Genomic DNA, 15,761 nt, shown 5'->3' with positions numbered 1-15,761 from the left:
GTTGGTATGCAAATGTATAACACCTACATGTATTTGTATTTCAGAGTGTGCAATCGGAGCAGCCACTGTCAGAAGAAGGCAGAGCAAAGCTGGAAGTTTCCTCTGCTATTTTGGAAGAAAGCCGAAGAATCAGCAGTGCGGCTGAAGGTGTGATAATGTTTCTGTTTATGAAACAATGACTTGGACTATCATTGCACATCAGCCATGTGTGGACTGAATTGCTACTTTTAGATGAAACTTTTTCCTCTTTGTTTTATTTAGACCTGCAGATGAATGTTTCCATGGTAACTATCAGACTTGGACTTGTCAGAGACAGCGTTCATAACTCCAGCTTGCTTCTCCGTCAGCCCGTCAAAGCGTTACAGAGCCTTTCAAATGGTAAAAGGACTGATATGCGTGATGTACTAATGCACTGACGTATTGAAACAGTGACACTAATACAATACTGATACTCGTGTTTATCAGGTTCTTCTGAGGCATTGCAGCAGACCCAGATTCAGGCTGCAGCAGCGCACTCCAAGTTGCAGGAGGCGATGCAGCGGCTGCAGAAACTCAGAGCACAGCTGAAGGATTCTTCTTCTTTGGTGGAAAACGCTAACAATACATTGAGGGAGACTAGTCAGCTGGTGACTCTTACACACACTGCAGGTTTGTCATTAAGATTTTACGCAAATGAATTGGTTTCATAAAAATCCAAATCTTTAGGCAAGGCAAGTTTATTTATATAGCACAATTCAACAACAAGGTGATTCAAAGTGCTTTACAGAGACATTAAAAAACAAAAACAATAAAAAAGCATGATTTAAAATTGATTAAAAAGACAGTAGATAAAATTAGAACAGTAGATAAAATCAGTAGTTAAAACGTACGTTTTGAAATTTAAGCTTAAAAGTGTGGATTTGGTGTTTTATTCAAATGCAGCTGAGAATAGGTGAGTCTTCAACCTGGATTTAAATAAACTGAGTGTTTCAGCTGATCTGAGGCTTTCTGGGAGTTTGTTCCAGATATATGGAGCATAAAAGCTGAATGCAGCTTCTCCGTGTCTGGTTCTGACTCTGGGAACTGATAAAAAACCGGATCCAGATGACCTGAGGGATCTGGAAGGTTCATACTGGGTCAGGAGGTCACTGATGTATTTTGGTCCTAAACCATTCAGAGCTTTATAGACCAGCATCAGAACTTTAAAGTCTATCCTCTGACGGACAGGCAGCCAGTGTAAAGACCTCAGAGCTGGACTGATGTGGTCCACTTTTTTGGTCTTAGTGAGGACTCGAGCAGCAGAGTTCTGAATGAGCTGTAGTTGTCTGACTGATTTTTTAGGTAGACCTGTAAAGATGCTGTTACAGTAATCAAGCCTACTAAAGATGAATGCATGGACTAGTTTTTCCAGGTCCTGTTGAGACATCAGATCTTTTATCCTTGAAATATTCTTGAGGTGATAGTAAGCTGATTTTGTTATTGTCTTAATGTGTTTTTCTAAGTTTAGGTCTGCATCCATTACTACACCCAAATTTCTCGCCTGGTTTGTGGTTTTTAGGTGTATAGATTGAAGTTCTCTGGTGACCTGTAATCGTTTTTCTTTGGCTCCAAAGGCTATTACTTCAGTTTTGTTTTTGTTTAGCTGGAGAAAATTGTGGCACAACCAGTCATTAATTTCCTCAATGTATTTACCAAGAGCCTGTACAGAGCCTCGGTCTCCTGGTGACATTGTGATATATATTTGTGTGTCATCTGCATAGCTATGGTAGTTTATTTTGTTGTTCTTTATAATCTGTGCCAGTGGGAGCATGTAAATGTTAAACAGAAGGGGTCCCAAGATGGAACCTTGGGGAACTCCACATGTGATACTTGTCTGCTCAGATGTGAAGTTACCTATTGATACAAAGTATTTCCTGTTTTCTAAGTATGTTTTGAACCAGTTTAGTACAGTTCCTGAGAGACCTGCCCAGTTCTCCAGTCGTTTGAGTAATATGTTGTGGTCAGCTGTATCAAATGCTGCACTGAGATCCAGTAAAACTAAGACTGACATTTTTCCACTGTCTGTATTAAGACATATGTCATTGTACAGTTTGGTCAGAGCAGTTTCAGCGCTGTGGGAATGGGACATTTGAGATCGGCCTGTAGTTGTTCATTTGTGTCTTGTCAAGATTGTCCTTTTTCAGTACAGGTTTAATTACAGCAGTTTTTAGTGGTTCTGGAAACACACCTGACATTAAAGAAAAGTTGACGATCTGTAACAGGTCTGACTCCAAAGTCTTTGAGACCTTTTTGAAAAAACTTGTTGGCAGGACATCTAAACAGCAAGAGGAGGAGTTCAGTTGACCTAAGATGTCCTCCAGGTCTTTGCTGTTAATAGGTTGAAACTGTTTGATGGTGTTTAAACAGTTTTTCGGTGGACACAGTACATATCCTGAATCTGCTGTTGATGTACCAATTGCTTGTCTAATCTTTTGGATTTTTTCTGTGAAGAATTTGGCAAAGTCATTGCAGGCCATGGTCGAAGTTCAGCTGCCACTGACACAGGAGGGTTTGTTAGTCTGTCAACTGTAGCAAATACACCCGAGCATTATGACTGTTTTTAGTGATGATGTCAGAGAAGTAGGACCTCCTTGCACTCCTCAGTTGTAAATTATAATTGTGAAGTTTCTCTTTATAGATGTCATAATGAACCTGGAGGTTTGTTTTTCTCCATCTGCGCTCAGCTTTCCTACACTCTCTTTTTTCATTTTTCACCAGTGTGGAGTTTCTCCATGGAGACTTTTTCCTTCCAGAGATAACCTTGACCTTAATGGGAGCAATAGTGTCCATTACATTTAACATTTTAGCATTGAAGCTATTGACGAGCTCATTGATTGAACCTCTGGACAGGTCAGGTGTTAATGGGAAGACCTGGTTAAAGATCTCACTACTGTATTCAGTTATACACTGTTTTGTGATCACTGCTGTTGACGTATTTGTGTGGGCTGAAATTTTACTTTCAAAGAAAACACAGTAATGATCAGACAGGCCCACATCAGACACAGTAACCTCTGAAATGCTCAGGCCCTTGGAGATCAGTAGGTCAAGAGTGTGTCCTCTATTATGTGTGGCCTCTGTTACATGCTGAGTCAGCCCAAAGTTGCCCAGAGTGTTACTCAGGTCTTTAGTCCCTTTGTCCCGAGGGTTGTCCACATGGATGTTAAAATCCCCAACAATAATTACACAGTCGAAATCAACACAGATCACAGACAGCAGTTCACTGAGATCATTAAAAAAGTCTGTGCAGTATTTGGGAGGCCTGTAAACATTAAGAAACACAACTTTGGATGGGGCCTTCAGCTGTAAAGCCACATATTCAAAAGACTGAAAACTTCCAGGAGATAGCTGCTTACATTGAAAGGATTCATTAAATAAGACAGCTTTAGCCTAACTCTTCCTGTTTCCTGTGTGCTCAGCCAATGAGATGCAGCATAAGATGGAGGAGGCAGAATATCGTACACAGCATCTGATGGACAGAATAAAACCAATGAGAATGTTAGGAGAAACATTGAGCAGAAACTTGTCTGACATCCGGGAGCTGATCTATCAGGCCCGCAGACAGGCAGCATCGGTAAGTAAACACTCGCACAATGGCTTCTATCAATGTCCCAAAATGAGCATAGATGTCTACAAAACTCCTTAAACAGGAAAGAAATGAACAGCAAACAGTTTAGATAAGCCAGCCTAAACCAGAGAATTCTATATTAGGACATCTGTGACCAGGATGGATAATCCTGTGACTATGATTATCCACAACAACAGTTATTTCAAGGCACTTTACATTGTAAGGTAAAGACCTCACAATTTCTCTTGATAATGATGGTGTTGTGGTGTAACATCATCAGATTAAGGTGGCACTGCAAGCGGACAGAGGCTGTGTTCGTTCCTACAGACCATCGATTCAGTCCAGTAACTTCAACACTCTGAATCTGATCGTGAAGACGACCACTCCAGATAACCTGCTCTTTTACCTGGGCAGCAACACTACGGTAAAGACAATAACTTGCTGTTAATGAGTAGTAACAGAAACGGTTTCGTTCTGCATCCTAACTGAAGCTGTTGTTTCAGATGGACTTCTTGGCTGCTGAGATGCATAATGGACAGGTTTCCCTACTGTGGGATGTGGGCTCAGGCAGCACCCGGCTTGAGTTTCCTGGACTGGATATCACCAACAATAGATGGACAAAGATCAATGCTACACGGTAAAAAAAACACTAAACTAAACTAAACGATTTAAACTAATCACACGATTGAAGACGCAGGTGAATATAGGTTTACAGCTGTGTTTGTGTATGCCACAATGTCATGATCCCGGCAGATTTGGATCACATGTTGCACTGTCAGTCCATCAGCTGGATTCTGAGTCAGCTCTGCTGCCAGCAGTAACAACAACATCACCAGGAACCTTCCAAGTTTTAGACATCGACGAAAACAGCTTTGTTTACATCGCAGGGCTGGGAGCTCATACACAGGTAATATTGGGACACATCAGGTATGCAAGTCTGTGTGCAGGTGAAGAAGGGCTAACTCGGTGTGTTTGATTTCAGCGGCCTGCGGCACTGCGATCGACCACCTTCCAGGGCTGCCTGGGTGAAGTTTCACTGAATGAGCAGAACATTGGACTCTGGAACTATGACCATACAGAGGGAGAGTGTGGCGGCTGCTTCAGCAGGTACTCACACAAGTTTTAACATATTTACGTGTACACAGCACTTACATGGACGCAACACAAACACATGTTACACACACAGTTTGCTAAATCTGCACATTCCTTATGCAAATTCTGACTTGTATTTTGTGTCACTCACAGTCCCCAAGCAGAGGAAACTTCCTTTCACTTTGATGGATCTGGCTATTCAGTGGTCCAGAAGTCTCTGCGGTCTACTTCCACGTTAATCGTTTTGCAGTTTAAAACTCTGTCTCCAGTCGGATTGTTGCTGTACCTGGCCTCCAACAACACTGTACGACACACACATTTACAGTCTTTGCTGGGCTTCTTATTTTTAAGGAGACATACACATACCTCACTTTCTGTCGCCGACAGAGAGACTTCCTGTCCATGGAGTTGGTGGAGGGGCGTATTCGTTTGACCTTTGACCTCGGCTCTGGTGCTCTGATGCTGACCTCCAACAGGAAGTACAACACTGGAGTGTGGTACAAAATCACACTGCAGAGGAACAAACGCAAAGGTACTACTATTACTCCTAGTAATACTCGTGCTGCTGCTTCTGTGTCCACACTGCTAAATGTTATTTCACATTTTTCTGTGTGGCCAGGTTACTTGTCCATAATGGCAGCTGACCAGTCATCGGAGAAGGAAGTGTTGGAAGCGGACTCTCCTGGAAAGGCCTCTGATCTGAACCGCTCTGATCTTGACCCTATCTTCATTGGTGGATTTCCTGCTTCCAGACCAATCAGGTGAGTTTTTGAAGACAAAGGTGATTATAATATAGCCAGAACCGTGTTATCACCTGTGAATGCCATCTCTCTGGTTGCTAGGCGACAAGTAGCATCCCGGTCTTACGTGGGGTGTATAAAAAATGTGGAGATTGCTCGGTCCAACTTTGACCTGCTAAGGGATGCACATGGTGTCAGGAAAGGCTGCATACTCAAGGTAAGCTCAGACTATACAAGCCCCAGTTATCCCACTTCTACTTGTTGAAAGAGTTTTTCTTGCTCACTAACAGGACATCATCTGATTGTTGGGGTTTTCTCAGGATTATTGCGGGGTCTTTATATTAGAATATAAAGCACCAGTTGTGATTTCTGGGCTAAATAATTAAAACTGAATTAAAAATTTGGACAGACAAGACCAAAGTGGAGATGTTTGCCAATAATTCACAGTACGATGTTTGGTAAAGACCAACACAGAAAATCAGGACACACAACTCATAGCAACTGTCAAGCATGGTAGCATAGGAGTGATTAGTGGTGCTTGTTTTTGCAGTAAGAGGACCTGGGCACCTTCCAGTCATCAAGTCTACCATGAACTCCTCTGTATTCTTGAGTCAAATATGAGGCCGTTTCCACAACAGTTAAGCTTGGTCCGAACTGGGTCATACAACAGGACAATGATTCCCAAGCATGCCAGGAAATCTATTCAGTTGAATTGATTTAGATTCAGTTTTCTGTATATAGCACCAATTCACAACAATACTGGACTCACAGTGCTATTGCAGGGTCTTTATCTCACATTTTTGAAAGAATCCCCAAGAATCAGACAAGCCCCTATATAGTCAGAAAAAATATAGTAATCCGCTGCATACAGCAGCATAACTAAGTGACCAGTGAAACTCCAGAACCTGATGGAAACACTATGGCAGAACCTTAAACAAACCCACAAACCTCCATGAACTGAAGGAATAATGGGGCAAAATTAATCCACAATCACGCAAGAGACTGAAAAAGAGAATTATTTTTTATTTTATTTATTAGTTATTGTTGCTAAAATTGTTTCTACATTCTATTGAATCACAAGGTTTAATTAATTTTCCTCAAGGCTGCACATAATACTATATTGACTATATCTGTCGCCCTGCCTGACGCCATCTCTATTCATCTCAAGTCTCTTTTGAGATCCAAGCTAATATACACGTTTTAATAAATGCATGTACTGATACATATAATAATGCACAATAATCCACTGACTTAAAGTCCTTGGATGACAAGTAATTTTCAGCTTGTAAATTTAGACAAAACTGATGTTAATTTTTCTGAAGTATGAAATAAAATAACTGTCCAACAGTTATTTCATTGGCTTCCAGTACTACTGTGAAGAACCTTGGAGTTGTTTTTGTCCTTCAATACACATATAAAACAAATTTCTATCACCACCAGCAGGTCATGGCAGATGGCTGCCCCTCCTCGAGCCTGGTTCTGCAGGTTTGTTCCTGAGTGTTTCCTTCCCACTATCCTGAAGTATTTGCTCAAAGGGGTCCATTTGACTGGTTACAAATCCACTGCCTTTGTTACTTTGAGGTTGGACAAAGCAGTGAGAGAAAGCTCATATTTATTTTAGCTTCTCTTCATTGGCTCCCTGTAATTGAATTTAAAATTTCTTCTCACATATGAAGTCTTGATCAGACCTCATCATATCTTAAAGACCTTAGTCTTAGTATCATATTATCCAGATAGAGTACTTTAGTACTTGGCTCTCGGTGTGCAGGGAAGCAGAGCCTTCAGCTGTCAGAGCCCTCTCCTGTAGAACAAAATCCAAGTTTAGATTCAGGACACGGACACCCTCCATAGAATTAGACTTTGGAATTTCCTTTTTGAAATAACTATTAGTTAACACTGGAACAGGTATCCTTGAACCATTCAGGCTCAAACTACTGATGATGCACTGGGCATTTACTCTCCTCGTTTCATTCCTGAACCATTTACATACAACTACTGCGACATTAAATTTGTATTTCTCCCCTCCATGGTTGGTGTTTTGCTCTTGTGTCTCTGTGCTCTTTTTTCTCTTCTGTCTTCTCTTTCCCCTAAATCCCTCAACCAGTTGTTGTAAAATGCTCCAACTATCCTGAGCCTGGTTCTCTCAGAGGTCACTTCCTGTTAAAAGCGAGTTATTGCTGCCCTTTAACTCTTGCCAAGTACTGCTCGTAGGGTATTGTCTAATTTTTCGGGTTTTCTCTCTAATATTGTACTATCTATATCTTAGATTTTAAAGTGCTTTGAGGTCACTTTTGTTAATTTTTAATGAACACTGATCACACTCGTAGGATAACAGCTTGATTGATTTACAGGTTAGTTGTTTGATTGATTAATGTATTGACCAGGCGGTGCGAAGTGTGTCCCTATTGGCTGGAGGCTATGTTCAGATCACTCCACCATCGTTTGGTCAAGAAGCAGAGTTGCTCTTCTCCTTCTCCTCCAACAACCAATCAGGGGTCCTGCTGGCTGCTTTCAGTAATGACCGCTCACACAAACAGGTGAGACTGATTTAGGTCACATGTATACCAAGTCTATTTGAACTAACAAAGCTATGTGGGTGACACTGCAACCTGAATTTTTCTGTGTCTGTATGTGCAGCACTTCCTATCTGTTCACCTAGTCTCAGGAGCATTGGAGGTGGAGCTTGGAGAGGTGGGCGGAGCCACACGTAAGGTAACTGTGATAAAGCCTGATGGAGGATCCTTCAGTGACAGAATGAAACATTCTGTGATCATTACCATCAACAAAAAGTAAGTATTAGCATAACATGCTAACTTTTATGCTTCTTCTCACATCTCACCTGTCTGGCCTTTCTTAACTGTCTTTCAGGTCGCTCTCAGTGCAGATTGATGAGGAACATAAGAAGCTTGTGTCCCTGTTGCCGGGTGTATTTTCTCGGCTGTCTCCAGCCTCTCTATTTATTGGTGGGCTGCCTTCAGGTGATGATGCCCGTCTACCAATCAGATTGCAGAAAATATCTAGGTTGTTCAAAGGCTGCATCCAACACCTGGCAGTTGGCAGAGCGTAAGTGTTTTACACATCCAAGTTGTGTCCCAATTCAACGACTGCATAATTCCAATGCCTGCCAAAAGCTTCTTTGAATGCACCCATCTGAAGGCTCCTGAAAATGCAGTTTACAGATGTGTCCCTATTTTCTGACACCACTGCTTTTTCAATCAAAGAAATCAAAGCGTTCATTTCCAAACTTAAGATATTCAAAGGCTGATTTAGATCTGTTCCCAAACCTTTTAAAGCCAGTTGGGTAGTTGAAATGTCAGGCAGTTTCCCCTGACTATTAGATCTGCAATTTACGACCTTCAGAAGAGGTTGTTTTGCCAAGAATGTCCTTCAAAAAGCCTGGAGAGCTTTTCTTGAAGGCTACTTAAAGAACTTACAGGAAATCATACCAAAGAGAGTTTAGGATGTGCTAAAGAATAAAGCTGGTCATACTAAATACTGACTTTAAAATTCTTTTTTGACCTTTTATACTATATTTCCATAATTGTTTGCAAGTTTCAGTAATTTTTCATACCAAATATAAAGAAATGGAGATTGGCTCAAGACTTTTGCATAGTATTGTACATCAGACACCAGCAGCAGAAGCAAATTTCCTTAAGTCAAAAAAGAATAAATGGGATTTATGGATCTCGGCCAAAAAAATGTAAAATTATTTTAGGGCGGTTCCTGATTGTTATCTGCTGCTGTCAGTGTTACCTAGGAGTCAGTTGTGGTGCTTTGCATTACAAGTACTAAGGTCTCCTTGGACTAGACCATCTCATGTAAGAGCCTTCATAGACTGTGTTCTCCAAAGGAGTTCGGACAACAACAGTTTTGATTTTGTGGCTCTGTGCAGGCTTGTTGACCTTTCAGGAGCTCTGAGATATGAGGGGGTGAAGTTTGACAAATGCGTCTTGGAGGAGAAGCTTGGGGATGTGCTCCTTCCTGATGACCAGGATGTAAACGTAACTCCAGACCCTACTCATTTACCTCTACCTCAGCCCACACAATTTGGTGCCCTGTCACCTGAAGGTCTAACGGTAATTACTATATTCATTATTACCTATTCTCAGTGCATTCATTTTAATTGATTAATTTAATCAATATGTCCGTTTTTATTGACTATTGGTTTTTGATTTATGTGTGTGATGCAGTGTGCATCAGATGGGGAGTTAACCTTTGTGCCGTCAGCAGTTCAGTTTGGCTTGTCCAGAAACAGTCACATGACCTTCATTATCAACCCAAGCACAGTCAGAAAGAGGTGAGTTTCCATAGCAACAGAGGCAACTCTCGGGTGACAGAGGGGACAGGTCACTTCATCTTTGTATAACACTCCATCTCCGACACTGCTGTGGTGTGTCTCACTCTTGTCTTCACTACTGTGTCTGTTCCCTTCCTCAGTGTGTCGGTGAGGTTGTTATTTCGAAGCTGGGCCCTGGACGGGTTGATCCTCCTTCTCTCTGACTCCAAGCAGATGGACTTTGTTGTCCTCAGCCTAAAGGGGGGCAGGCTGATGATGTCAGCTGATCTGGGGAAAGGCCCGGCCTCCATCACCTCATCTGTAGCTGTTAACAATGGAGAGTGGCACACTGTGAGTTAATTGGACATGAGGCACTGTAGACGCATCAATGTCAAACTCTGTAAATTTCAACCTGTGTTTGAGGTTTTGGTGTTAAGACAAAAATAGCTTTGTTTGAATGGTGTTCACCGTGTCTCAGGTGGTTGCAGAGGTGGGTCGGCGGTTGATGTCAGTGTCTGTCAACAGTTTGAAAACTGAATCCATCTCAGTCAAAGGAAATCAGCTGGATGTGGACAATAAAGTTTTCCTAGGAGGAACACCTCACACTATGACCAGCAGGAGAATCGGAGTATGATTGTTTTTCATTTTTTCACCGTTAAACACAAAAGACACAAACATTATTACCCCAAATACATCAAAAAAAAAAAAAAAGCATTTTATGTACCTAGAAGAGGAACTCTTGAGGTATTGAACATCTTTTGCACGAGTGTCCTGATTTCACAGGAAGAAATTTTTGCGCTAAGAATTAATATGTAGACAGATTTTCTTTACGCACATTTTTGAAACTCACAGGTATTCTGACTCTATTGGAAATCTCTCCCCCTTTCTGCTCCCATGTGTCTCCCCCTGTCTTTCTTCCTGTTTGGTTCTCAGGATACCAGCAGTTTTCCAGGCTGTGTTGAGTCCATCAGTCTGAATGGTGTCGTGTTGGATGTGTCTAAGCCGGCGTCACAACATGGTGTCACATCCTGTTTCACCAGAGACCAGATAGGAAGTTACTTTAATGGAAGCGGATACGCTGAAATGAGTAAGTCAAACTTGTAGACAAAATCATCTGCGCTGAAGATGAGATACAGACTGATCAGTCTGTATAGTATAGAAGGACTTTTGACAGCCCATAGTCTGTACAGCTTTTGCCTATAGTTCATATGAGAAATTACTTTTGGCTGCTTCCTTATTGGGCCACAATTTTGAGAGCCTGTTTTTTAGGTAGTTGGAGCAAGAGTTACAATGTTTGGATGATGGGTGTACCGAGATATGAACAAATGAAAGCACATTTTCATTAACAAACTGTATTCATAAACTGTATAGGTGGAGTGCACAGACCATTGCTAATTGTTGTCAAGTTACAGCAATCCACCAACTGCAAAAACATAGAGGTCCACTTGAGAACTAGCATCCATTTTTGTTGACTTCTGTCTATGGATGGCAGTTGATAAGAATTTAGCGATTCCGATTCCACTGCAAATATCACTTATCGATTTGATTTCTTATCCGTTTTAATTGGGTTAGCTTCATCATTGCTAAGAAGCATATCAAAAGCATTGTTATGGGTTACATTACTTTTGTGTTTTTCTGTAAATTGACCTGAAACGCATTGTTTATATTGGTAAATAACCAATATAAACCTGAGGCCAACACAAATCCCTATTCTAATTAGGACACACATGACTTATTTTTTAGGTATGAACTCAAAGCTGACAGTAGAAAGTAAAGACAAACCAGAACACAGAGACTTTAAAGCAGTCACCACATTGATTGTACTTCAGAAACCTGAACAGGTAGAAACGGGCTGCCGCCTGACTGCTCATCACTGCGTTTTGTTACCTGTTGAAGTTCAGGGTGTGGCTGCTGGGGTGGGTTTTGCACAGATGACATGCTAGCACTGAGGTTGTGTTAGCAGCATAATGCAGTTTGCACTTTAACGTCATGCTCTACACTATTCTCCTCCTCCGGCAATGAACACTATTTTTGTGTACAGAGGCAAAACTGAAAAAAAAGTGGCATTGTCCAAAAACGTGTGGAACTAGCTGCACGTCACATACTAGACAGGTGTTGGATAGCTGTCTCTAACCGTGATTAAGCTATGATCTGATTACATGCTGTTTCCATCTGCAGTCCATGATGGCTATAAGGTTGGCTCTGACATGACAGTCTCTCTGGAGTTTCAAACAAGTCAATCAGAAGGAGTGCTCCTGGGAATCAGCAGTGCAAAAGTCGATGCTGTGGGACTGGAGATAATCAATGGACAGGTGAGCAGAGATATTCCATTCTATGCATTATGTAAACAGTAATAGGCCTACACCCCAGGGATTTAATGATCTAACTGAGCAAGTTGCCACGTTTTCACGGTATCTTTCTAATAGCTGCAGTAACATCAGAGCTTCTGTTATTCTTGGTTTTTGACTAAAGTAATAGATGTATAGAAAAGGATTGTGCAAACTAAGTTTTAAATATGCAAATGAAGTTTTATTTGTGTAAATAAAGGTGTATCTGTTTTTCTCCTCAGGTGGTTTTCAACGTGAATAATGGGGCAGGTCGAGTGTCAGTGCGTTCTGGTGGCCAGATGCTATGTGATGGACAGTGGCACCGCCTGCTGGCCCAAAAAACCAAACATGCCCTCAGCCTAACTGTAGATGAGCGAACTTACACCACTGCAAACCCTTACCCACAATCCACCTCTGCTGAAACTAATAACCCTGTCTTCCTGGGAGGATATCCAGGTAAGACCCTTTGAACATAAACAGAATTTTTAAAAAAGATGAACACACCTAATAATAATTCTAACCTGTCCATCTCTCTGCTGTAGCTGGTGTCAAACAGAACTGCCTGTCAGTGAGCTCCAGCTTCAGAGGTTGTCTAAGGAACCTGCAGCTCTTGAAGTCTCACCTGACCAAGACCCTTGATCTGAGTTCTGCTCACTTCCTGTTGGGAGTAACCGCTAACTCATGCCCCGCTTCCTAGCAGTGGCCAGAAAGCATGCCGGATTATGTCACAGAGCAATATCATTGATTGATGGGCTGTGCAGTGTGAATGTCTCTGCTGATTATTCCTGTGGATTTTGAGTCTCTGTAGTCCAAACTTGAATGATTAAAGTTCATCTTAAAACTAACATATTCATACTTTTTATTTTCTAAGCAGAGAAACTTCAGTAACTTCTGCCTGTAAACATGAACAGTAATTAAACCACAGAAGAAACACATTCCTGGTGATCAGTTTGAGTTTTTGAGTAAAGGCACATTTTATATTTAAGCTCATCATTAAAAAGGACAAGTCATCTGTCTGTAATCTAAGTAGCATTTTATGTTTAGACATCTGCTGAGGCCATCCTTTTCCATCTACCCATTTTTGTAAATACTTATCTAATTCACTTAGGTGGAGGGTCCAATCTATCCCAGAGGTAACAGAGTGATCGGTGGGGGTACGACCCAGGGCAGGTTGATGGGAGAGTAATTTGAGAGTAATTCTAGTTTATTCTATTAAAGGGGTGTCAAACTAATTTCATATCTCAGCTATTAATGTCCCATCAGTATGTTGGAGCTGATTCTTCAGCCCTGCTGAGAATCCAGTTGACGGCACTTTACTTTGATGGGCACAACCACGCGGTCAATCGCATGCAAAGACAGACTGCGATCGTACCATTATGTGAAAGAAGAAAGGGCGGCAGATGTTTTAAAATAGCAAGTGTAGTGGTACAGGCCAGGTACACAGACAGACGGGGGAGCCTGTCGGGAAAAAGTGAAGAAGCGAACAAAAACGTAAAATTAGCAGCATCTGGCTGCATTTCAGTGATATCGAGGACTGCAAAGCGGAGTGCAGAATTGATAAAACTAGTAGCTAAAGTGATACCTGTTTTTATTTTCAGCCATTATCCATTGCGGAGGACAACACGTTTCAAGACTTACGACGACTTTGAAACCACGTATCGCTCTTACTCTCAACAAGCAGCGGGTGCTGCCGTGGGCACCTCGCCAAAGCGCTCACAGGCGGCAGATAGTCCCCCCAGGTCAGGGGTCTGCAACCTTTAACACGCAAAAGAAAACACTGGGAGCCGCAAATACTTTTTGAAATCTAAAATGAAGATAACACTGTATATATACTGGTTGGTTGTTTTTTTTTTACCTTTATGCTTTGTGTGAACAACTAAAGTAAGTAAGTAAAGTTTATTTATTAAGCGCTTTTCACAGACCCCCCTGCTGACAGCAAACAGCTACAACATGTAAACAATATTCTGCAAAGTGTAGGCTCTGCACAGGACTAATGCAAGACTGCATATCAGGGGGAGTGATCTGTATATAACACGAAAGAAAGAGAGCAATGATCAGTGGGGATCTCTCAGTATGGTATTTCTGTAATGCCAGATTAACATGGGTGAATCTCACATGTCCTGGTTCTGCCCTGACCCGGTTAGCAATGAATTTGTCAAACTTCTCCATTGCTGCACCAATCAGTCTATCAGTCTTCCTCCATTCTCTCCTTACTCATGAACAGGACCCAAAGATACTTTAATTCCTCCACTTGGGGCAACAAGTCATCCCTGACCTGTTGTGGGTACTTCAACCGTCTGTGGGTCAACTTTGGAGATGTTAATGCTGCCGTCCATTTACCTCTGAAGTTGGATGTCAGAGCCAAGAGTGACACGACTCCTGAGTCGACAGCGCTTGGAAGCTGCTTCAGTAGTAAAATTGGAAAAGTGAGGAAAGATAGAATTTGTTTTGCTATTGGTAAGCAATCTTGCATAACACCTGTTGTTGGTTTATTTTTATTTGTAGAGTCAGTTCTCTGTGCAAGACAACAGTGGAAGTACAGAGTAAAAGTTTAACAGTTTTACTCCTGTTTATGTGCACTGCTACCATCCTGAAGCAAGATTCCAGTTGGAAAATCTGACTAAGAAAATGAAAAATACTGCAGGTTTTTTTCATCACTGCAGCCAGGCAGACAAAGTTAGAACTCTGTTGAGCCAAGCATTCCTTTAACATTAATAATCATGAATTTCTTCATAAATAAAAGTTTACCCATTAGAGTAAACTGTATAACATCCCAAAGACATGTCATTATACAGCTACTTTAAATCCTATTGATATTTATTTAAACTGTTCTCTCCAGTTGATCTTTTGTGAGTAATTTCAGTTACTGCTTCATTCAAGCCATTCAAGCTGTTCAACTTCTATTAGACCAAAATGTCCAACAATTAATTAATGCTTTAATATTAAATATGATCAAAAACCTATGTATTCCAGGCCTTTAGGGTGGCTTTAATTGAAAACATTCCTGAAAAAGCCATCAGCTGTCTTAGGCCAATCTCCAACCTTCCTTTTATCTTGACAGAGTAGTTGTAAAACACTGATCACATGGAAAGGAACGTTTTTTTTTTTTTTGAAGAGTTTCAATCTGAATTCCAAATTCATCACAGTACAAAAACAGCACTTGTGAAGGTTACAAAAGATGCTCTGTTAGCCTCTGTTTCTTCTTCACTTCTTTACATTTCTCACTCTCTGTGTCCTCCTTATACACCTCTCTGCATTTAATCATTAGTTATTTGTAATCTCTGGCTCTCTTCCACAGCGTGTCTTTGGCCTGTGTTCCTCCCCTCATCCCCACACAGTCGCAGCAGATGGCCACCCCTCCTTGACCCTGGTTCTGCCAGATGTTTCATGTTGTTAAATGGGGGGTTTTCCTTCCCACTGTTGCCAATGCAATTGCTCATAGGGGGTCAGCTGGTTGTTTGTCTGTTTTCTATTATTGTAGGGTCTTTACCTACCTGTGGAAGACAAGGTCATTGAGGCAACTGATTTAGTGCTATATAAAAAAAAAAAGGAAAAAAGTGAATGGCTTGTTTTGGCAACATAGTGTATGTCATAAAAGAGACACTTGTGTCTCCATTGTGGTCCCTCATTTGCGTCTTTATTTCTGGTTGACAAGGTCCAGATGCCAGACCTCAATACACAGCTGAAAATCGGTGAAATTTCCCTGCTTTGCAATAGTGTTGTCTAGTTTGAAGAAAATAGCT

General features: G+C 41.3%; 1 protein-coding gene across 2 annotated transcripts in view; it reads left to right on the top strand.

Annotated features, from left to right (window-relative positions):
• Positions 1-12,953, top strand: part of lama1 (laminin, alpha 1) — a 33,676-nt gene extending 20,723 nt beyond the window's left edge. For both annotated transcript variants that reach the window (XM_084938767.1, XM_084938766.1), the window contains exons 42-64: positions 45-147; positions 262-378; positions 466-648; positions 3,435-3,589; positions 3,864-4,007; positions 4,087-4,220; positions 4,337-4,490; positions 4,566-4,690; positions 4,829-4,979; positions 5,063-5,207; positions 5,295-5,436; positions 5,518-5,632; positions 7,800-7,952; positions 8,053-8,204; positions 8,284-8,478; positions 9,308-9,491; positions 9,606-9,712; positions 9,853-10,042; positions 10,170-10,319; positions 10,625-10,778; positions 11,870-12,003; positions 12,261-12,474; positions 12,561-12,953. In XM_084938767.1, the coding sequence (XP_084794893.1) occupies positions 45-147; positions 262-378; positions 466-648; positions 3,435-3,589; positions 3,864-4,007; positions 4,087-4,220; positions 4,337-4,490; positions 4,566-4,690; positions 4,829-4,979; positions 5,063-5,207; positions 5,295-5,436; positions 5,518-5,632; positions 7,800-7,952; positions 8,053-8,204; positions 8,284-8,478; positions 9,308-9,491; positions 9,606-9,712; positions 9,853-10,042; positions 10,170-10,319; positions 10,625-10,778; positions 11,870-12,003; positions 12,261-12,474; positions 12,561-12,715 (3,456 nt within the window). In that variant the 3' untranslated portion in view covers positions 12,716-12,953. The remainder of the gene's footprint in view (positions 1-44; positions 148-261; positions 379-465; positions 649-3,434; positions 3,590-3,863; positions 4,008-4,086; positions 4,221-4,336; positions 4,491-4,565; positions 4,691-4,828; positions 4,980-5,062; positions 5,208-5,294; positions 5,437-5,517; positions 5,633-7,799; positions 7,953-8,052; positions 8,205-8,283; positions 8,479-9,307; positions 9,492-9,605; positions 9,713-9,852; positions 10,043-10,169; positions 10,320-10,624; positions 10,779-11,869; positions 12,004-12,260; positions 12,475-12,560) is intronic.
• The last annotated feature ends 2,808 nt before the right edge of the window (positions 12,954-15,761 follow it).

This window comes from Perissodus microlepis, chromosome 9 (genome assembly GCF_051167445.1).
Source record: "Perissodus microlepis isolate ML-2025 ecotype Zambia chromosome 9, ASM5116744v1, whole genome shotgun sequence".
Lineage (NCBI taxonomy): Eukaryota > Metazoa > Chordata > Actinopteri > Cichliformes > Cichlidae > Perissodus > Perissodus microlepis.
This window is presented reverse-complemented; position numbering and strand designations above follow the sequence as displayed.